The sequence below is a fragment of the Pelodiscus sinensis genome, chromosome 1, assembly GCF_052426305.1.
Source record: "Pelodiscus sinensis isolate ZL-2025 chromosome 1, ASM5242630v1, whole genome shotgun sequence".
Taxonomy (NCBI): Eukaryota; Metazoa; Chordata; order Testudines; family Trionychidae; genus Pelodiscus; species Pelodiscus sinensis.
This window is the reverse complement of record NC_143052.1, coordinates 296101775-296125375: the sequence shown is the minus strand read 5'-3', so window position 1 is coordinate 296125375 and position 23601 is coordinate 296101775. Positions and strand designations below refer to the sequence as shown.

At 40.6% G+C, this 23601-nt stretch overlaps 1 protein-coding gene across 4 annotated transcripts in view; it reads left to right on the top strand.

The window, feature by feature from the left end:
• The first annotated feature begins 974 nt into the window (after nt 1-974).
• Nucleotides 975-23601, top strand: part of INTS6 (integrator complex subunit 6) — a 104758-nt gene continuing 82131 nt past the window's right edge. The window contains exons 1-3 of one of the 4 annotated variants that reach the window (XR_012900687.2): nt 975-1526; nt 1705-1782; nt 2504-2653. Coding sequence is in view for 3 of the 4 variants with exons in the window: in XM_075919091.2 (XP_075775206.1) it covers nt 1416-1526; nt 1705-1782; nt 2504-2653 (339 nt within the window). In the remaining variant the exon portion in view is untranslated. The remainder of the gene's footprint in view (nt 1527-1704; nt 1783-2503; nt 2654-23601) is intronic. The other 3 variants (XM_075919091.2, XM_075919093.2, XM_075919089.2) reach the window with 3 other exon arrangements.

The following is a 23601-nucleotide window of genomic DNA, read 5'->3' as shown; positions in this document are numbered from 1 at the left end:
CAATGTGAGACCATCCGAACTCGTAGACTCCCCCGCTGAAGAGAAAGACAGTAGCGCCCCAGCCACTAAAATACGGGCCCCGCCGTCCTCACACAAGGCATCCGTCCTGATTATCCCCCTCCCCTTCTCTCCCAAAGACAAGCTGCAACGCCCCACGCCTAGCAATTGCCTCTCCCTCGCCGGAGAGGGGGGGAGGGGGAGTCGCCCCGCAAAGCCCCCGCCCTTGACCCACTCTCCTCCTGACGTGGAGCGCCACGCACCCCGCCTCCCGTGAGCCCCTGCAGACCCGGGCTGCGAGCGGGCGGGCAGGCGGCCTGGCCCCCACTGCAGCTCCCCCGAGGGCCCGCCGCCCGCTCCCTGTTCCGCCTCCCCCCTGTTCCCGCCCCTGCCGGGGACCGCCCGGAGCCCAGCGAGGCCGGCCCGCAGCCCCAGGGAGTCGCTGGGCGCCTGCGTTACGGAAGAGGAGCGGCGCGCAGGCAGCAGCAGGCGCCGCCCCGTGACTCACTCGCGGAGGGACCGAGCTGCTAGGCCAGCGCGCAGGAGACTCCTCGCCGGGGGAGCCCGCCCCCGCGTCCCCTCGGGCCCTGCCGCCTCCCGGGCCTGCTCCCCTCCCCTCCCCCACCCCACCCCACCCCAGCGATAAGCGGCTCCCGCTACACCCCCGCCGCCCCGCTCGGGCCTCATCCCCGTAGCCGCTCCCGCGGCCGGGCCTCCGGCCCCCTCGCGGGCAGCTTCACAGGCCTGTCCGACGGCCGAATTACCTCACTAGCAACGCCCGCGCCCCTCCCCCACCCCGTCTCCCTCAGCGTTTTCCGATGGATCCCTTCCTCCCTTCCCAGAACGGGGCAGCTGGGGGCGACTATGTCATTGCAGCAGCACCCCCACCCGGTCGGAGCAGCAACGCGCATGCGCGCAGCTGGAACGCGTGCTCGTCAACCGCCTTCCCTTCAGTGGCTGGATCCGCCTCGTTCCCCTTTTCCCCGTGATTTAAATATGCTAATGAAGGGTCGTCGGGAGTCCAATGGCGGGGCAGGGAGGCCGTCACGTGGCCCGTGGACGTGCCTTTAGGGGGCGGCTCCCGACCTGCCCAGGCTGCCTTAAAAGCGGGCTGCGAGCGAGGAAGCGCCTCAGTCAGAGAGAGAAAGTGTCGGGGTGGGTGGGTCGCGGCTGCTCCGCCTGAAACTTCTGAGTAACATCAACAGGGGGGCCGGCGGCGGCGGCAGCAGCAGTGCAGCCCCCGTCCGCCTTTTCCTTATAAACCAGCCTGTGCAGGGTCCTCACACAAAGGCGAACGGGGCGCGGGGAGGCGTCTCTCCCTGTGCAGCGCACTCATAGCCCCCACTGCCCGCCCGCCCCCTCGTGTCTGACCCCCGCCCCTGTCCATGTAGCCGCCGGCCCCGCTGCTGCTTCGCACTATGCCCATCTTACTCTTCCTGATAGACACGTCCGCCTCCATGAACCAGCGCACCCATCTGGGCACCACCTATCTGGACATAGCCAAAGGCGCTGTAGAGACTTTTATGAAGGTACCGGCTCTGCCTGCGAGAGGCGGCGGCGAGAGAGGGGGTGGGTTGAGGTGGGGGGGGGGGAGGTCGCCCTGCTGCCCGGGGTTGGGGGGTGCGGACCTGCGGAGGCCGGGCGGGGGCTCGCATGCGGGGCGCTGCTGCTGGCTCCCTCGGGTAACCCTGCGCTTTGTGCCCGCAGCTCCGCGCCCGGGACCCCGCCAGCAGAGGAGACAGGTACATGCTGGTCACTTTCGAGGAGCCTCCCCACGCGATCAAGGTAACCCCCGCGAATCGCCCTCCTCCCCCGGGCCGTCCGCCCGCCTCTCCCCTCCCCCGCGCTCCCGGCGGCGCGGCGCAGCGCAGCTCGCCCCGCACAGGCACACACAGGCTCTGGCAGCGGCGGCGGCGCTGACATCAACATGGCCGACATTTTTCCTGTGCGGTGTGCGAGCAGCAATGGACTGTGGGGGATATTGATTCAAGTTAGGAGAAGTGACAGCAACTCTAAGGCGAGTTCGGCGGCGAGGAGCGGTACCTGCTTAGGGCCGGGCAGCCTAGGCTGGGCGCTTCGCCCTTGTTGTGCGTGGAGACCCGGAGCCTCCACATGACACATCAGAAGGGAACCTGCTGTAGGTCATTGACCGGCCCCGGCCGCTGCCGTGGACCAGGCTCTGGTTATTTCAGTGATCCTCAGTAAGTTATAACTTATAGGCTCACTCTTTGCACCTCAAACCGTGAAACCAAGCACCGATATTCTCCTGCGAGGGGGACGGGGTGCGAGCTGGGGTGTGTGTGTGTGAGAGATGGTATATGAAGCCTTTAGAACAGAAGGGGTTCTTAGTTAAGGCTCTAAGATGAGTTGATAGTTTGTGGGGGTATTTTTTAACTTCATACATGAAAGAGAGGAAGAAACCATTTTTGTAATCTGTAACAGAGAAGGCTCTCCATGTATACTGCTATCATCTGAAAGATAAGCATTCTTGCCTTTCTCTTTGCAGGCTGGCTGGAAAGAAAACCATGCAACCTTTATGAATGAATTGAAAAACCTTCAAGCTGAGGGACTTACGACTCTTGGCCAGTCTCTAAGGACAGCTTTTGATTTATTAAACTTAAATAGATTAGTAACTGGCATAGACAACTATGGGCAGGTAGGTTGAATATGAATAGGTGTAAACACTTTTTTAAAAAACACTTTCAGAGACCACACATGATTAGTTGACCAAAATAATAGCCTCTGTGAAATATGAAGAGTAAAACATAACGGAAACTATTTTACAAATAAACAGTGCTGAGACAATTGGGAAACCCATAACTAGGATGTAGTTTTGCACCCAGTTTTAATTCATTTTTTATTTCATATCTGTTTAAAACTTCTTGAGTTTTTTAAAACACAAACACAAGCATTGATTTACATTTTTTTTCAGTTCACACGTGTACATTTTTGGTATATTATGTTCAAGATAATGAAACCTTATATTTCAGCACATTACCCAATCGCATGCAGTGGTCATAAATATATTTTCTCTTACGTGTAACATAGGTGGTACCCAATCAGTTGGGGGGACTTTGGGGGTTTAGCTTCTCGCTGAAGTACACTTATTGTTAGCCACTGTGGGGACCTAGCTATTAGGTTAACTGGAACAGAGGTTTAATCAAGTATTGGTTTATTAATTAATTAGACCACTGCTTCTGTCTTTGCATATTCCTGTATCATTCAATCTCTTTCCCTCATATTAAAGCCCTGAAAAGCTCTGGCTTCGCTGACAACTTGTACTGGAGCTGCCATCCTTCTGGCTCAGAAGGATTTGAACAGGACTTCTTTTGGAGCATGTCAACATTATATTTAATCAGCAGTGTGGGTCACTGTAAAACAATAAGGCACTTATTTGCATTCTTCCTTGGGTTGAATATATATTTGGAAACACTCTCAGTTGCTCCTGGCCTGAAGAGTAAGAGACTTGGACTATGAATCCAGCTCGAGTTTTGCATAGTAGTGGAGAGCATTGCTAATGGGTACACATATTAAATGTATATTTTGCACTTACTTGCCCTATTAGCCTCACATTTCCCCTTTTTATTTTCTCCTGTGATGTAATGCCCTCTGAGAGGAAGAAAGGCTGCTGCTGTTTGTTTAAAAAATAAGTTGCTTCAACCAAATGCTCTGAGACTGAGCATATATCTGTGTTGCCATGTTCTGTTTGTGTAGGAGGAAAATTCTTATTTCCCATGTTTCACTATGTTGCACTGCCAAGTCACCCTAAACATGTTTTTAAATGCAATCTTGGTGACAAAATTTTGAAATATACTAATTTCACACGTAAAGCTAATCTTTTTAGTCTGTTTCCATGCATGGCCCTCTTATACACACACATGTATTCACCTGTTTTTCTGCTTTCCTTCGTTCCTGTTTGACTTAGGTCAGCCTTACAAAGTTTTCATGAAAACTTACCATCACAGATTCAAAAAAATCCAAACCCATAATCCATCCTTTGCCATAGCTATTGATAATGAATACAGCAGTGATAGTCACTCATAAAACATCACATGCCATGGGTGAGTCAGCTTTTAAATTCAAGTGGGCAATTGAGTTGATGCCCTGGCTTCCCCTGGCTGGTTATGCTATGAAGAATGAATACTTTTCATTGACTTTCGAGCATCTGCATTGTTTTCATTTGTGCCTGGTTTCTCTAGTCCTTAGATCTTTGATTCCAGGTCTCTTTCTAACCTCAGAAACACCCTTACTCTTTAGATATGTTAACTTTTAAACAAGGTTTATCAGGTACTTCAAACTGTTCCACATGTAGAATTGACAAAGGAGAATGGCTTATGGTATGTGCAGGTATTCACTCACATGATTAAACAATCTTTTCTTAACTTTTTTCAGTGTCTTTTACAAAAATAGGTGACTGTGTTAAATAGATTTGTTCTGCTAGGTCCTATGCTGCTGTAGTTCCCATTCAGGCATCCCTAATCAGGATAGAACTTTTTCATAAATTAAGCTAACATTTTGTATTACATAAATGCGCTGGAATCCACTTCGTGGACTGAACTGGTCCTTCAAGTTCACATTGGCCTATACACAGTATATATTGCCATCCTGTCAACTGACATCAACAATGTGAAGATCCACTGTAAAACAGCACTTCTGAAAATAAACATTAAAATGTACATGTTGCAAAGCATGTGGAAATAATTCAGGAAGATAAAATGGGTAAGAATATTCAATTGCTGTAGAAATATTGGAGATAGTAGAATACTTTTACTCATCTAATTTTTTTGAACTGAAGGTTTAGGGGAAAAAAACCCTTATACTGATGAGACCGCCTGAATATCTCAACCAGTCTAGTTCAGCTATCTAAAATAGAGTAGCTAGAGCTCTTCTTTCCTGGATTGAGAAGACAGAACAATTTATAAATAAATAATATCTAATAGGTATTAGATAAGATATAACATGCAACATAAATATAAACATTTTAATAAAGTATTTTTGGGGCAATTATATCAGGCTGTCTCTTCTCTCAAGTTATGTATCTGCCTCTTCCCCTTCCATTGGATTGGCAAGCTTCTAAAATACTTGATTGGATTCCTTTTGTTTCTAGTACTTGAGTTGTAGAACAAATTTGTTCTTATTAAGTTCGAAACATGTCTTATGAGCTTTTGTAAGATTAAACCTGGTTAAGCCATCCAACTTCTGAATTGTATATCTAAATGGCTAGGCCAATCATTATATTTGACACTTTTTGAAGCTGGCCAGAGTTTACCATGAGCAGGCTTCCTGGGTCAGACTGATAGCTGAACGTTTGTTCTGACATTAAATTTGAGGAAAACTTCTGATGTAAATTTCTTTGCATCACCTCTGCTTGAGCCTTAATACAAATATCCCAGTTTATTATTTGTATATTGCATTGATACTAACTCAGAAACAGATAATAGCAATGTTTGAGTTACCACTTGCATAGACATGTCATGGTAACATAATTTCACAGTCAGGTCTGAAAGGGGCTCTTAACCTAATTTTTAAAAATTAAGTTGGAAAAAAATTTCTAGTTTCTAATAGAAGAGTTTTTAAACATGTTTCCTGAGTTTATAAACCCCCTTCAAAGTGTTTTGACAAAGGTTTTTCTGCTCCCTTGTTTTTGAAGGGTTTTCTCAACACAGAAGAAACTGTCCTACTAAATGGGAACAGTGGATCTGCTTAGAGGAAAAACATTTTTCCTAATGGTAGTTATAACATAAGGGTTTAATTGTACCTACTGCAGCTGAGTTTTCAGACAGAAATGGGATTTTTTTTATATTGGCTGTGTCCCTTTCATTTGTGTAACACTTTACACTTGATGTTAAACTGTATATTATCTTTCCTTGGCTCTAGCAAAGTTCACAAAGTGCAATAGTTTGACTTATTTCACTGTGTGTGTGGCTTCCCAGATGAACCTCAGAGGTTTTTGAAAGAGTCTTTAACATTACCACTAAAAGGTACTGGTCCTGTACACCTTACTGTGGATCTTCATTAGTTAAGCTTTACTAACAAAAGACAGACCAAATAAAGATGTGTAGAATAGAGAATCTGACGAAGTGGGTCTTTGCCCACGAAAGCTTATGCTCCTACACTTCAGTTAGTCTATAAGGTGCCACAGGACTCCTCGCCGCTTTTGTAGAATAGAGAAGCCATGTAAATACATTGACTTTATACATTTACTGAATATTACATCACCTTTGTAACTTTGCAAGCCTAGCTTGCACTTACTTCATTTACTTGTTTTATAATGTTTTCTCTTAGATGGGCTTCTCTATCCATTGTCTACACTAGGTTGAATTGCTAGAACTCTCACTAGCAGACTTTCAGGTAGAGCTGGGAAAAAGCCATTTTTGATTAGTTTGCAATTTAAAAATTCAATAGAATTTTGTGTAGCGTTGAACAAAATATTTTGACAAAATTGAAACTTATTTCAGCTTGACTATTTTTAAATGTTTTAATTTTTTTATTTGTTGAGAATTTTTAAATAGAAAGTGGTTTCAAGCCAGAAAATCAAAATGTTTTATTCTGAAAATGTTGAAACAAAATGTTTTGAATCTCTTGGATTTTTTCCTACCCCCTCTTAAACAATATGGTAAAATGACAATTTTTCAAAATTTTAGTATCCCTGAACCTATTTGCTGAAAAAAGTTTTGGCTAGTTGTAATTTTGAGCATTTACAAATATCTGGGTAAGAAACTTTGAGGCAGAAAATAACTTAAAATCAAATTGGACTCTAAACTACATGAAGGCTACCTTAAGCCATTTTGGAATAAGCCAAAGGCTATAAAGAGATTAACCATCCTATCCATTGAGGGGGTTTATGTATATAATGGGATTTTTTTTTTAGAAAATAACCCAATTGTCCAAATTTTATCCAATTTGCAATCTTTTTTCAAGTAGCCTCATTTTGGCTTCTTCACTACTTGAGTTTTACTTAGTTTTTCCTTAAAGCTATTTGTAGATTCAAGAGAAATTTTTAATTTATTCTGATCACTGGAATATTTACACAATCTGCAGAGGATCAGTATTTTTTAAATTAAATATATGAACTATTACTAATTTGTAGCACATTTACATTGTGTAAGAGAGGCAGGCATCTTATTTATGCTTGTGAAAAGACTTATTTTATCCAGTTTTATTGAACTAGTAATACATTTCAATCTATGGATCTTCACCTGTGTCAGAGTAACATAAATTAATAAAAATATTGGGTAATTGAACTTGAACCTCGGTCATTTTGATTAAACGGGTGACCTATTTATATAATGCCACCTTATCTAAACATCTTTTGAGTGATGTGTTGTAAAGAGTGCCTCACTGTACCGTGTCATCTTAAATTGCATGTGTTATATTTTACACTAGTTGTCATCTTAGTTTGTGATGACTTTGAATAGTAATTTAAATAGTAGGGTTTACCTTAGAAAATTTGTATTAGTAGCTTTTTGACAAGGAAAAGTGAGTTTTGGCCAGATGTTTTAAAGTTACGAGCCTGTTTGAAGATATGGAACGTATTTCTGGCTTGTGCATCATGTGACCTGGAGCTCATGATTTTGGGCATGGGCAGAGAATGTAGTGATCTTGTTTGCAATCCCTTCCTTATAAAAAAAAATCTAAATCTTTTAAGTATAAATCTCGTGGCATTCAAAGGTGAAAAATAGTGCATTGTAATGACCTGTGCTTTGACAGGTACATCCAGATTTGCAGCCTGAGTTTAGATTAACGTTCTCTGCCATGTCAGACTTGTACTGTTGCAGTGGCATTTTCTTTTTTTATTGCTTTTTGATGATGATAGAAGTTTGTACTGCCCTAGAGAAACTGCATTTTCTTTTTCTCTCCTGTCCCCCACTTAAAAAATTCTACTCAAAGCAATTCTGGACACAGTCCAGAGAGAATTTCATCCATAAAGAGGCAGGAGCACTACAGTTTTAGGGCCTGAAAGTTGCAAAAATAAGGGGGTTAATAGAATTAGAGCAGGCTACAAAATATATAATGTAAATTCATCATAAGTTTCCCATCTGTAACTGATTCTAGGTGTCCGCTCAAGAAATTCATGTAGAGGGCTTAGGCGAGTTGGAATTTTTGCCTTTCATACTTCATTGGATGTTATCACCAAGTTTGAGTATTTTGCCTTCCAATTATGTGTTTTTGGGATAAGGCGTTACATTCTCTGATCTCTAGTTATGCCATCCTCTCCACTGCTTTCCTAGAATAGTTTAGATTTCTGGATATCTCTCTTGTTCCACAGTATCAGTTAAGAAACCATGCTTAATTTCAGATCTTTAGTTGGAGCTTGGGCCTTCCTCAGTGACCTCTTTGCTATGGAATGAATGAATGTCTAGTGGTCTTTACATTTTGAGACATGTTCACATCTTTAAAATCCCTTGCCTTATTTATCTAGCTTGGGTAGCTTAATGTATTTTTAAATGATGTTCTGAAAAGAAAGACTCATCTTGGTTAACAAGGTTACATGAAGTCTATCTTAATTTCACAGATATAAAACTTTCTTGTCCTATTCCATTAGTAGAAAGTAGGTGTCTTCTATTTGAGATATTTCCTGATATTAAAATACCAACAAAGCTTTGCTCATTTTGATTTTCAGGTATTCAAGTATATTCTTTTAATCAGAGGGAAAGCGTATTTTGGGATGGACAACTGAATTCCCTAATATTTATGTCTTTGACTCAACAAGTGCTGCTAGTTTTGCCTTTCACTAACCCGTTTTCAAGATGACATAGCTAATTGCCATCAGAAAGGCAGAAATAGGCTGTAGGAAAGGGGGTGGAAAGAAAAATAGTGTTTTTTTGGATTAAGCCTTGACTGGTAAGACTGCAATTCAGCGCTTACTTATACTCTCGTTTAATGAAATATTTTCTGAGCAGGCGTCAGGTAAGTAACAGTAACTTGCATAAAAGCAGTCAAGGGAGATGCTGAAAACAATTAATATACTTCAACTAAGTGATATGAATATATCCTGCTCAGTATTGTGCTTTCCCTTTCCTTGGGAGCTCAGAGTAGCTGCTACTATCAAACTTCAGATCTTTCCTGTCCTCGGTCACTGCTACCTCTTGTGAAACTTTGTGATTCCAAAGATTCTGTTAAAGATGCATCACTGAAAATTATTTTTGAATACTAGTGGTTAAGAGAGGTGCAATCTCTCTCATTTCACAAAGTATTCCTATCTCGGAACAAATTTTCTTTACAGGAGCATGTTTCCAATTCAAGCTGTTGCCTCTTAGCCTTATGTTATCTGGGCACATTTTCAGTTGTTTACAGCCATTGTTCTGTTTATTCTGCAATCTTGAGAGCATGTTCAGTATGCTTGGTTATTTTAATAACTGGGTGATCCCCGTATCAAGCTGTACATTCTATATGCATTGACACGAGAGTGATAGTTAATGTTAGTTCTCCAAAGGGGGTAGGTCAATCTTCCTCTAATTTTAAGTATCTTAATTTTTCTTGAAAGGGTTAAACTCAAGGTGACTTTTCTAAATGCAAATCTTTCCTATATCTCAACAGATCTCTTATTTTAAATGTAACGTAACCCATGGTTATTCCATTATTTTTGGTCACGTGTTTTTTCTCTGTGGTATTTTCGAAGAATACATTCATATTAGTAGTCTTAACTTCATACAATCTTATTATAGCTATGCAAGTCTTTTCCCTCTGCTATAGCCCACCTCATTTGAAAAGTGTGTAGTCTTAGATTCCTCACTGTCAAAATATGTTATTGAAATTAGACTGGGAAATGTTTAATGAAATCTGTACTCTGACTTTGGTTCCTGACTCTACTGGGCTCTTTAGTAATCTATCGTACAGCTATTTCTCTCCTTAGCTATGCATATATTCCTCATTACTGTAATATCAGAGCATCTCACAATCTTTGATATCTTTATCCTCACAGCATGCTGTGGGATAGTTTGTTGTATAATCCCTGTTTTACAGATGGGGAACTAAGGCACAGAAAGAAAGTGATTTGCTCAAGGTCACACAAGAAGAATGTGGTGGTGCAGGGACTTTAACTCAGGTGTCTCAAGTACTGGATTAGTGTCTTAAATTGAATTATTACAAATAAATGGGAAGTCATTAATATTTAATTGCCGAGATATTAATATCAACAAGAAAAACTTGAGTCCTTATGTTTCAGAGCAAGGCAATACTTAATTGTTTATAAAAGAAAAACAATATGTAATGAGACTCTGGTGCAATCCATGTTACAAGCCATGACTATTCTAGCTACAATGGCTGTCCTAAAATGTTTGTCAAGCATGGATTTATCTGAGTTATGCTTGACAAACACCTTTTGACCATGGTGACAGCTAGCACAGTTACATGGTGTTCAGTATCTACAGGCTTTTTAAATAGCTGTGCTACCAGAAAGCGTGGCATATATTCTATTCCACTAAGTACTATGGTTTCCAAATATATCTGCGTTCCAAAAACATACAAGTCTGGTTGAAAATAAGTTTGGTTGTAACTAACAACTCAAACATAGTTGTTACGTGCCCTGTTGTTCAGACTTTACATTTTCATCTGATTCATAATATTTGCATTTTCTGGGCATAAAATAATTGCTTATACATGTTAAGGTTTTTTTCCTGTGTCCATCCCAGTCATCTCCAATTTACAGTATTTCACAATTGCCTTGATCTTTTATGGGGTTTCCTTTCTTTGTGGTATTAATTATTGGCTGCCACTAGAGGTAGCATGCAAATATAATATGTTTGGTGTGGTAACTCCTGTGGAGAGATCATCTTGAGGTGCCGATACATTGTGAACAATTGTTCCTTCTAGTAAAAGTTCTATGTGGAACGCAGCTAGAACACCAACAGTTGAGTGATTCTACATGACTGACTACTATTTTCATGTAAATCATAATTTGCTGTTTAAATGACTTAGGGCACTAAATAAGAACATCTTCCTCATCTCTGCTTTTTAATGTGTTTGGAGTAGACCTAAAAGCATTTGGGTAATGAGTATATCATGTATAGCTCAGGTTCCAGATGGAAAACCTGGAAGACATTTGCTCAAAATCAGCCTTATGGTGGAGAACATCACCTCCTAAGACACTGTGGCTGATGTTACATTATTATACTTGGTTTGTCTACAGTGAATGATAATGTTCTGTAGCTACACTGTAATAGTATATTAGTGGTACAAAATTGAATATAATTGCAAAACGTAGACAATATCAAACGTGCAGAATTATGACAGCAATGGGTTTTTTATATTCTTTAAAAAATCTACCTACGTATAAAGTCATAAAATACATTAATTTCCAAGATGGGTCTTTGTAGCCTCTCATGCATCCTTATTTCCTTTTCTAGTCCAATGCCTGGCCAAATGCTTCTGCTGTTGCCAGAGTGATTAGTTGGAAACAAGTCATACTTGCTCATAGTGTTGAGCAAGGATGTAATGCTTTGCATCTTACTTGATCCTCCACTTAAGCATTTCAAAGTGCCTTACAAACATTAAGAAATTGAACTCATAATATTCTGGCTTGGGGTTGCACAGGAGTCTTTGATTCAGCTGCAAATACAATCTTGATTTCTTAATTCCCAGTCCTGTGCTTAATCACTAGGCAATTTTTTAATCTTAGAAAATCAAATTTCTTCATGGACTTTACAAATATGGTTGGCTTTATCATATTGTATTTAGCTCCACATCATGCCACCACTTATTTTGAGTGGCACTGTTTAGCAATACTTTTGTTGGTCTCATTTTTATTTATTCAGTGTTGTATCCGTGACCTTAGTCAACTCCTTTGTGAGTCTTCCAAAAAACCCAAACAAACGTCAAATGGAATCTGTGTTTTATGTTCACCTAGATGAAAGGAGTGAGATCCAATTTTTATTAATGCACATTTTAAAGGGCATTGTTAAGATCTGAATATAGATAATTTTGCTCACAAAATCCTCCGTTTCATATTACTTTTTAAAAATATACTTAAGTATGGAAAGAATTATCAATCCAGTAAAATAAAAAGGCTGCAGTAATTTAGGATTTGATTTAAAGCCCAGTGAAGTCAGTTGTTTTTGGAATTGGCTCAAGCTCTCTACAGATGTATTTAGAACACATGACTAAAATCATCTTTGGATCTAAATTCCTTAGGATAGATTTTAAAAGTAAAGGTGCTAATATTTTTGCAGGAAGGGAAGATAAGTAAAAATACCTCTTACTACCCTTTTTCTAAACAGTTTAAGTCCAAAATTTATGTACAAACATTTTTGCTTTTTGGTATAAAAGAATAAAAATATAATTAGTTAGAAATATATTTGGATTCTAAATAACTTTTAAGTATATTCACTAGGCCCTCAAGAGGAGGTAGGGAATCACAATTTCAAAGTGATTATACCAGCATACGTGGGAGAGCTTCTTTATTAATCTGTAACAAGCTGTGCATACTTTTTTTTGCATTTTAATAAACAAGATTCAATACGACAGATAAGTTTTAAACCTAATACAAAAGTGCCATTTTTACAGTATATTCACTCACACATTGTTACTGTTGTTTTCACAAAAATTAAGCAAATTAGATATGGTCTCAGTAGCTCTCTAATATTTTCAGTGAAATTGACATTCTTGATTTCTAGTTGGCAAGCTTAATAACTTTTTATAGTGCAACCCAGTGTTGAACATCCTGGCAATAGTTTGGTGAGAATTCTGGATTTCAAGCAAAAGTGATACAAAATGAGTACAGCAGAACTGTTTGATAATTCTTATTTCTTGATCTTCACTAGGTGTAATGAGCTCAATGCTCTTGTAGTTACTTGACAGTGAATTGCAATATGACATTTGGCAACCTTTTAAAAGGTATTTAAGCATCGTCTAGAATTTTCAGAAACATCTCGGTGTCTAAAATCCATTGAAATGAATTTTAAGCATCTCAGTGCTTTTGAAAATCCCACCAGATGCTTAAATACCTTTTAAAAATTGATCCAATTATCACAGATTGCTCAGGATTCATGGATTTTATTCTCAGTTTATCAAGGAAGTAGTCTAACTTACAGCACTTCAAAGTTTACTGTCCAAAAAGTTCAAATAATTTATATAATCCCCTTTTAGAATTCTCTTCAATTAGTTCTTACATAATTTCTCTCTCGTGATCTGTTCTGATTTCTTATGTGGAAAGGAGATTTGTTTAAAAGTTTGTACTAAATGAATGCAAGGCCTATTGTCTTTTAGTGAGATGTGCTTCCATTTTGATTCAGATTTCTCTGTCTATACGTGCATGTTAACATGCTCTTAACATACTCTGAAATATGTTCTCCCATTTATATTAAATCTTCTGTGCGTGGTTCTTGGTTTGTGTTTGAGCAAAACTCATCAATATTGTTTGAGTTATTAGATGATAAACATTTTTCCAGTTTATGTAAAACAAAACAACCATCTTTCAAAGCATTTCTAAAGAGGCTAAAGTTTCATAATTGGTAGCTAAACGGTTTTAATAAGCATTACCTTCTTCTCTGAACTTGTGAGCTCAAAGTTTCTAAAGTTATGAATTTTTGAAAATGTGGCAACAAGCACCTCTGTTAAATGTAGTTACACAGTTCAAGATAGATGTAATGTGCAGGTCATTGTATGATGATTTAGTTTTTAGAAATTTACAAAATTAGGCAAAGCTAGAAAATGTGGCAAAGCTAGAAAAATGTAAGCTTAAAAATGGCCTGCAGAAGGATTTTTGAAAACTGGCTTTGGGACCATTTTGCTGTTTTATAGAACATCAAAAATGTCTGAAACTTTTGGATATTTATTATGGAAGATTTCCCTGGTGTTGCGGTAACCGTGGGTTAATCAGAAGAAAAGTCTGCTAAGGTCTTACAAACCTTGATAGTGTCTCTCTAATTCTCATTTAATTTGGATAATTAATGATTACCTGTTCTGTTCATTGCCTCTGAAGCATATTGGACTATGTGGACCTTTGGTCTGACCAAGTATGGCTATTAGGTTCTTATGTAATAAGTTTGAGACTATTAAAGTACTGTGTCAGAAGGATCAAAACGTTGAGCTATAAACATCTTACAGTGGTGGGGTGCTGTTTGTCACTTGCCAGTTTTCCTCAGACCTGGTAGTGGGAGGAAGAGAAGGCAAGAACTCTTTTTATAAGATGCTGTTCGATTTTTAAAGCATTTTAGAGTTTCTCTTTGAAAAATTGTCAAAAGTTTTATGTAGTGAATAGAGCAACCTTTTCATGAAGCTGTCTGTTTCAAAGCATAAAAACTAGGAGAATAAATGCTGCTACTGTAATTGAATGAAGTATTTCAGTTATGAGTCTGAATTCGTTATGACCGGGGATTATTAGAAGTCTCATGCATGTATGCTTGGCTATGTAGTGCCCCTTGGGGACTCTTTCATGTCATGTCACTTTTCACTTATATATTTAATTGATCTAGCACTTGATTGTCCAAAGAGTCTCAGTTACACTATAGAATGTCTATGCAGATTGCATATATGTAGATCATTTAATCTACTACTGAACTGCAGCTAACTGTAGGAAGTAAGTTGGCAGCTTTCGGAAGCACCCAGTAATTCTCTACAGAAGTAAGCAAAATGTACTGTATGCCATTGACATAAGTGGGGAAATATTTAGGTAGCTGCACTGTGTAATTAGCCTAAAGAACATTTGGTGAGTTCATTAAGGGTGTGTCTAGACTACAGAGTTTTGTCGACAAAAGTGGACTTTTGTCGACAAAACTATACCTGCGTCTACACTACCGCTGAGTTCTGTCGACCTAACGTCAACAGAACTCAGCAGTTTTGTCGACGCTGGTAAACCTCATTTTACGAGGCATAATGCCTTTTGTCAACAGAGTTCTGTCGACAGAAGGTGTTATTGCATCTAGGGTTGTGTCTAGTTTACAGGGTTTTGTTTACAAAGCAGCATGCTTTGTCGACAGAACTGAATGTAATCTAGACGCTCTTTGTCGACAGAAGCTTTGTCGACAGTATCTGTCGACAAAAGCCTGTAGTATAGACGTACCCTAAGACTAATGCTCCTACAGTACTGTATTTCTGAATGGCTGTCTCGTGATCTAGTGGATTGAACAGGGGGCATAGAACTCAGGAGATCAGCGTTCTATTCCTGATTGCTACTGAATCATTCTGACTTTGGAAAAGACATTTAATCTTTTTATTTCAATTAATGGATTGCTTAAAGAATGCATTAATAGATCTCATATGTGCTTTGAGCTCTGTGGAATAAAACTGCTGTATACATGCAAAATGTGCCCTTGATTAATTAAGTTCCTTATATAGGATGGTCAGTACTGGGGATTATTTATTAGCTTGTGCTCCCTCTGCTGTCTAGCTATGCAATTACAAAGCAAAATTAAATGTTCACTGCTATTGTATTGATATATTTTAAATTAGGCTACAGAGGTTTTAGAGATATTGTCCCCTAATTAACTAATTATACTTTGAAATCATGAGTTTTGTTATGGGGTCAATACTGTAATAGAAAGCTTGTCTCACTTAATTTACTATATTTATTGTAATGTTTGATTTTAATAAGAGTACTGTAACTTGACTGATGTACAAAATATAAAAGTACTCTTTAACATCTCTGTGTTAGGGGTATAAATGGTTAACCAGTTAACTGGTAAGGGCTGGAGCAGCTCCCCACTGACACCGGCAGGGGGCTGCTACAGCCCCACAGGGCCCACTGTAGACAGGGGCAGCTCTGGCTGGCTGACTGGAGCAGCCTCTGTCTGTGGTGGGCCTAGCCTAGGCAGGGGCTGCTCCAGCTGGCCGGCCAGAGAAGCTCCTTTCCATGGCAGCCCATCCCTCCTACCTGTCGCAGGTTACACGTTGGCTCCCTGGGAGCAGGCTGCAGAGCCCGCCGTGAAGCTTCCCTGGGAGCAAGGGCCAACAGCACCTGAGAATGCTTCACTGCGGGCTCTTCAGTATAAAGCTTTAATCTTTATTGATCTTTAATCTTCATATTGCAGGGCCTGTTGTGTGTGTAGTGTATCACTGCTAAGATTTTTAGTGGTTACTCAGTTACATTTTTAAATGACTTATGTCCCTACTCTGTATGTTTTTCTGTTAAATTTCTGAAACTAATAGATGATGATCATGTAAGATTAATCTGATCCAAGAAATGAAAGGCATAAACATTTTATTTATTTATTTATTTATTTAAATATTTTTACTCCACTCTCATAAAACCTGCTAAAAATGTAAGATGTATTTTTTTGTAAGACAGTTGGTGTATCAAAATAGTCACTGCTTATTGTGCTATATTGACAATAACTTTTGGTGACTTTTGGTCACTTAGTTGCTTTCTTGAACCCTTGACCTCTGGATCCAGAGGCGGGTACCTTGTCCACTGGGCCACTATGGGGGAACCCCCCAACCTCCTCACAATCTGGGCCCCCCCTTATCCTTCCTTTGTTCCAAGAGTGCCTGGTCCATCCATCACCAAGCTGGCTTGATCCCGCCCCTCTCCACTCACCCAGGCAGTGGCTGGACAGCCAACACAGACTGCCCCAGAGTTGACTTGGGCATATCAACAGCACTTTTGTTGCCTATTTTTGTCAGTGTTCTTTTGCTACTTTCTCCCTTGTGTTGGCTCTGAGCCCCTGACCCTCTTTCTTTACTATATTTTCACATGTTATTTCACACATTTTTCACCCCTTCCTCACTGCTGCAGTCTTATGCTTTCTACTCAATTTTTTGGTTGCAGTTATACTTTTTCTTTCTCTAACTACTCAAATTGTACTCGGTTGTACAGAACCTTCTGATACCACCATTCAGTTCCTCTTTCTATCAGAGACCTTACACTAAAACATTTTGCTGCATCAAAAACGGTAGCGGACAATAGCTCCTTGTTTTACTGAGAATTATTACAGCTTTGAACTTTATTTCACACTGCTTTGCTCTATTAAGTGTCATGTTACCGTGCCATCTTCGTCTTCAATCCTTTTGTTTCTTACTTGACACCTTGAAGATTGTGCAAGTTGTTTGGAACAGGGAGCTGTTCCCTTTATGTGTCTGTGTGATGCCTAGCACAAAAGATTCCTGACCTTTAATGTATTCCTAAATAGTACTGTGATATACCTGTGTGTCTTGTCATTCCTGCTAAAAGGAAAATTCCAGACTAGTTGGGGAAGCTAACAATATTCCTTCAGGTATTGGCTAACAGTAGGCAATGAGAGAAAAGCAAATATTAATGATTGACTTCCTTATTATATACCACAAATTATAGGGACAGTTGAAATGGTAGTCTGTAGACCACTAATTTGTAGCTAATCTGGCCATCTGGGAGATATATTTTGGGAACCCTAGTTAGCTCAGGAAACTTGTGACAAAACAGCAGGCCGAAGGTGAACCTCCAACAAAGTCAGACGCTAACAACCTGATAGGCACCTACGTGACCTTGGATTGGAGCTGTTGTATGTGGAAATGGAGGGCATCCAGAGCAATCAAGTTGTTCTGATGACTACAAGATTTCTGTTGCACAGACTGATAAACTTATCAGAAATAAGATTGGGGCATTTTCTGATCTTGGAAGAGTGTCCTTTCCATCCATTAGTCTTTGAGTTTACTTTTAATAGACTAGTTTCTTTTTTGATGTAATCAGAATCCTCAGGTTAAAATCTGGCTCCTATAGCTTTAGGCATCTTGCATAGATACTTGTGGCTTCCTGATGGATTTGGCAGTGGAATTTAGATACTTCGTGCTTGGATTCCTAGACACTGAGAACTCTAATAATCTTGCAAGATGGAATATGAAAGGTGTCTTTTTTTACTTCATAAAGTCTTGCCCTTCCCTCAGAATCTATATAGGTGCATCTAGGTCTGCTTTCCTCAATCTCTAAACTTACTTGCACATAATGCTGAAATACTTTGTTACATTGTAAAGTTACTATATTCTCAGACATGCATCTGCTGAAGTGGGTCTTTTCCCACGAAAGCTTACGCTCCAATAAATCTGTTACTCTATAAGGTGCCACAGAACTTCTTATTGTTTATGCAGATTCAGACTAACACGGCTACCCCTCTGATTTCTATCAATACCTTTACTGATACTGTTTGTTTTCAGGGGGTTTGCTTTCAGGGTTCCTTTAAAAAAGTGTCATGTTGACCGAAGTGGTGCTAGATGGAGCTTCTTGGGTTGGCTAGAGGGAATTTCTTAATAGTTGTGCGAAGAGGTCCAGACCCAGCTTGATCAAGGAACCTAGGGATCAGTGGACTACATACCCCAATTTGGTAAAGTGGTAACTAACATCACGATTTAATTGCTTCATGAACTGGGACAAGAACATGACACTTTAACTACTCAATTTTGTGTTATGTGTTGGGATACTGTATTGAAAGTAATTAAGATACTAACTTTTTACTGTTTTTCTGGTACTTTCATTTTAAGAATTTGAGTGTATTCTCTATTAGTCTACAGGTTTCAAGTTTGCCTTGCTATTTATGCAAACTTGTGAACTAATGGAACAATGACCTTTTCTCTCTAGAGCACTTGATGGTGCAGATGAGTGAAGGGGAGAAACTTAGACTTCTACCACTTACTGTATAATAACTGCTAAATGAATAGAATGCATCATTCTGCCATCAGATGTTTCTTCATTACTCCTTGGGTGTTGTCCTGTTCCAAACTAGAGGGCTCTAGAGTAGAAAGAAAATTATTTTAAAGAGGTTGTGACAAGGTAAGAATTCTAGTAGCTACTGAGCATTAGAAGGAATTGAATTGAAAAATGCCGGTTGACCAATTAGTTGTCTATTTGACACAATCAATTGAAATCCTTACAGGAGCTAGTTACCACCCTGAATTCATGAACGAAAATAATCAATAATGTACCATATATAAGGAACTTGTCTGTGAGGAATCCTATTTAGATAAGAACTAAGTAACTGTTCACTGCAGGCTGAGTAGGATTTTGCTGTTTATTGCCTCTCGCCAGCCTTCTGTACAGCATTAACTACAGGCAGTCCCTGAGTTACGTAGATCCAACTTACGGCCCCCCAGCAGACCAGAGAGACGCGGAGCAAAGTCCCGCTGCCCGCGTCCTCCACGTCAAGAAAAGCCGCTCCGCGTCTCCCTGGTCTGCTGGGGGGGGTCCAACCTGGCAGCACCCCAGCTGCTCTACCCCAGGTGTCCCCAAGTCAGCTGCTGCTGAAACTGATCAGCGGCTGATTCCAGGAAGCCCGGGGCAAAGCAGCTCTGCCTCAGGCTTCCTGTAGTCAGCCACTGGTCAGTTTCAGCAGCGGCTGAATCGGGGACACCTGGGGTACAATATGTACCAGTTCCGACTTGCATACAAATTCAACTTAAGAACAAACCTACAGTCCCTATCTTGTACGTAACCCGGGGACTGCCTGTATAACAAATGAGTTGTTTAAGGCTCTAGAGCAGAGGTGGAGAACCTAAAGCCTGGGGGTCAGATGCGGCCCTTGGGTTGTCAGCATCTGGCTCCCAAGGCTTAGGGCCTCCCCCAGCATTGGCAAGCCCGTTCCGGCACTCCAGCCCACCGGCCATCTCCCTGCAGCCCCTGAACCCTGGGGCTACGTCTACACTGTGAGATCTTTTGGCAAAAAAAATGCTAGTGCGGGACTTATTTGCATGAGTTGCAATCTCATTAGCATATTTTCTGCCGTTTCTTTTTGCGCAAGGGATTTTTGTGCAAAAAGAAGCAGTGTGGATGGTTTGGGGTTTTTTTGCGCAAAACCCCTATGCCTTTCCCGTGAGAGGAATAAGGATCTTGTGCAAAACTGGGTTTTTGCACAAAAAAAACACACGTTCACACTACTTCTTTTTGTGCAAAAAGAAACAGCCGAAAATATGCTAATGAGATTGTGACTCAAGCGAATGAGTCCTGCATTAGCATATTTTTTGCCGGAAGATCTTGCAGTGTAGATGAAGCCTGACTGGCTTTGGTGTCAGTGGCCCACGACCCAAAAAAGGTTCCCCACCCTGCTCTAGAGAGATGATATGCATATTCACCATCAGTGATCATAAGTATATATTAAATCTCTTAAGTCTGTTAAAGGTTTTGGTATTTTTGGGATACAAAAAAATGTATGTGTGACTTTAATACATAACTGGACAAAGGTCAATGATAAAATGAATTTGAATGATAGCTTTGAAATTGGAAAGAAAGATTTTTAGAAAGTTAAAATTCTACCAAGACATCCATGGAATAAATAGCTTGATATATAGCCTTCTATTTACATGAAAAAGCACTGAACTAAAAAGTTGCTAACTTCTGATAACTTAAATATATATAGTTTCAGAGCGGTAGCCAAGTTAGTCTGTAACAGGAAAAACTTAAAAAACAACAAATGGTCTAGTAGCACCTTAAAGACTAATAGTTACAAGAGTCTGATAAGAACCATTAGTTTGCACTTGGAAAGGAAGATGACCAGCACCAGATTCTACACAGACATCAAGAACCATTAGCACCTTCACAATTTGGTTGGTTGATAATGTGCGAGCCATCCGATTCATACCATTTGCTTGAGAATTAAACTTGTAAATGAAGTTAAGTTCCAATGCTCTGTGTATTTGGTTTTTGGAACTGATCTGAAACAAAACAGCGACTTGGAGATCTATTAATGAGTGTCCAGGAAGATTAAAGTGTTCTCCAACTGGTTTTTGTGTGTTGCCTTTTTGGATATCAGATTTGTGTCCATCAGTTCTTTCCCGTAGAGATTGTCTAGTTTGGCCAATATTCGTTGCAGGAGAGCTTTGCTGGCATTTGATGGTATAGATCACAGTGGATGTGCAATTAAATGAGCCTTTGATTTGGTGGCTGATGTCATTGGGTCCAGTGATGAAATAGTTGGTATAGATGTGTGGGCAGAGTTGGCACTGGGGCTGATTTCAGGGGTGGGTTCCTGGATGATTATGATGGATGTGTTTTGCATGGTTACTGGAAATAATTTGTTTGAGGCTAGGAGGTTGTCTGTAAGCAAGAATTGGCTTTTCCCCCAAGGCCTCTGAGAGGGGGTCATTTTCTAGGATAGGTTGTAGATTGTTGATAATACGTTGGAGGAGTTTAAGTTGAGGACTGTAGGTGATAAGTGAAACTCTGTTGTTTTCTCTTCTGGGCCTGTCTTGAAGTAGTTCATGTCTGGGTACTTTTTTCACTCTGTTGATCTGTTTTTTCACTTCATCGGGTGGGTATTTCAGTTATAAGAATGCTATATGTAGATCCTGTAAGTGTTTGTCTCTGTCTGAGGGATTGGAGCAAATTTGGTTGTATCTTAGGGCTTGGCTGTATACAGTAGATTGGGAAATGTGTCTGGAATCGAAACTAGAGGCACGAAGGTAAGTGTAGTGGTTGTGATAGGTTTCCGGTATGGGGTGGTGGACATTTGTCCATTGTTTAGTAGTACTGTAGTGTCAAGGAAGTGGATTTCTTGTGTGGACTGATCCAGGCTGAGGTTGATGGTGGGGTGGAAGGTGTTGAAATCCCTGTGAAATTCTTCAAGAGTTCCTTTCCCATGGGTCCATATGATGAAGATGTCACCGAGGTAGCATAAGTAGAGTAAGGATTTTAGGGGCGAGAGCTGAGGAAACGTTCAAGGTCAGCCATAAAGACGTTGGCATAAAGATGGTGCCATGCGGGTGCCCATGGCTGTGCTGCTGACTTGAAGATACAAATTGTCTCCAAATTGGAAGTAGTTGTGGGTGAGGACAAAGTCACAGAGCTCTGTAACCAGGTATGCAGTGCTGCCATCGGGGATGGTGTTCCTGATAGCCTGTAATCCATCATCATATGGAATATTGGTGTATAGAGCTGCTACATCCAGGGTGGCCAGGAATGGACGCACATCCAATATCCGAAAAGGCAACACAAAAACCAATTAGAGAACACTTTAATCTTCCTGGATGCTCATTAATGGATCTCTAAGTCGCTGTTTTGTTTCAGACCAATTCCACAAGCCAAATACACAAAGAAGGATTAGAACTTAAGTTAATTCACAAATTTAATTCTCATGCAAATAGTATGAATCGGATGGCTTGCACATTATTAACCAACCAAATCGTGAAGGTGCTAATGGTTCTTGATGTCTGTGTAGAGTCTGTTGTTGATCATCTTCCTTTCCAAGTGCAAAGTAATGGTTCTTATCAGCCTCTTGTAACTGTTTAGTCTTTAAGGTGCTACTAGACCATTTGTTGTTTTTTAAGTCTTTCCTGTTACAGACTAATTCAGCTATCCCTCTATCCCTCTGAAGCTTATCTACTCTCTGTCTCTTTTTCCTCCCTCCCCCCCGACTTATTTATTCTTGAATCTGGACTATCAACAATCCAGTCATCTGAAGAAGTGGGTTGTGCTCATGAAAGCTCATACTACCATCTATGTGTTTTGTTAGTCTTTAAGGTGCTACTAAACTGTTTGTTGTTTTTTATGTTTTATATATTTTTATATATTTTCTGTAGTAACTGATCTAAAGTTGCTTGTTCTGCCTACCTTCTTACAGATGAACTGAAGAGTAATGAGTAGTAAATCAGGATTTTCTGTTTTCAAGAGTTGATGACATCTTTAATTTCTGAAAAATAGAGACATTTCAGTATAAAGACACTTTGAGCAGAAATCTTTTCAGTATTTACTCATTGTAATATATAACTGTTCCTTAAGGAAGAGTGTTATAGTCATTCATGATATTATAAGATGCTGCATGAGGTACATGGATAGGGGTCCTGAACTCAGCTCATCTGTAGCCTTGTTCTGTGATTTCCTAGACAACTGAAGTGCAGCTGTTCGATTATTCTGTTATCTTATTACTACCAAAACATGTGGGCTACGTCTAGACTGGCATGATTTTCCACAAATGCTTTTAACGGAAAAATTTTCTGCTAAAAGCATTTGCAGAAAAGAGCGTCTAGATTGGCACTGACACTTTTCAGCAAAAGCACTTTGCAGAAAAGCATCTGTGCCAATCTAGACGTGCTTTTCCGCAAAAAAGCCCCAATCGCCATTTTCGCCATCGGGGCTTTTTTGCACAAAACAAATCTGAGTTGTTTACACTGGCCCTTTTGCGCATAAGGTTTGCGCAAAAGGGACTTTTGCCCGAATGGGAGCAGCATAGTATTTCCGCAAGAAGCACTGATTTTAGTCAGTAGGAAGTCAGTGTTCTTGCGGAAATTCAAGCGGCCAGTGTAGACAGCTGGCAAGTTTTTCCGCAAAAGCAGCTGATTTTCCAGAAAAACTGGCCAGTCTAGACGCAGCCATCCAGTATCTGAATTATAGAGCATCAGTTAAGCCTTGCAGGATTGTGTCTGGGTGGACTGGGTATGGAGGCCCACCTCCTGGAGGCCTCATTGCCCTACCCCATCTTACTTTAATGTAGAGCAACAACAAGTTCTATAGGTAGTCTAGAGAGGCTGTTCTGCAGCATATCAGAGAGGCTACTGGAGTGACCAATAAGGAGCCAGAAGGGCCAGATAATAGACAAGTAGCAGAGCAAAGTCTTCGGTTGCTGTGTGTAACTCGAGCAGGAAGGACTGGGTGGCTGGCTGGCTAGATGAACAGCAGGACCCATCAGCTCATCAGGTATAAGTGAGCCAGGGAAGGCTGCCAGGGATTATGTGCTTGACTGGCTGAAGAGCAGCAAGACCATTGAAATGTCA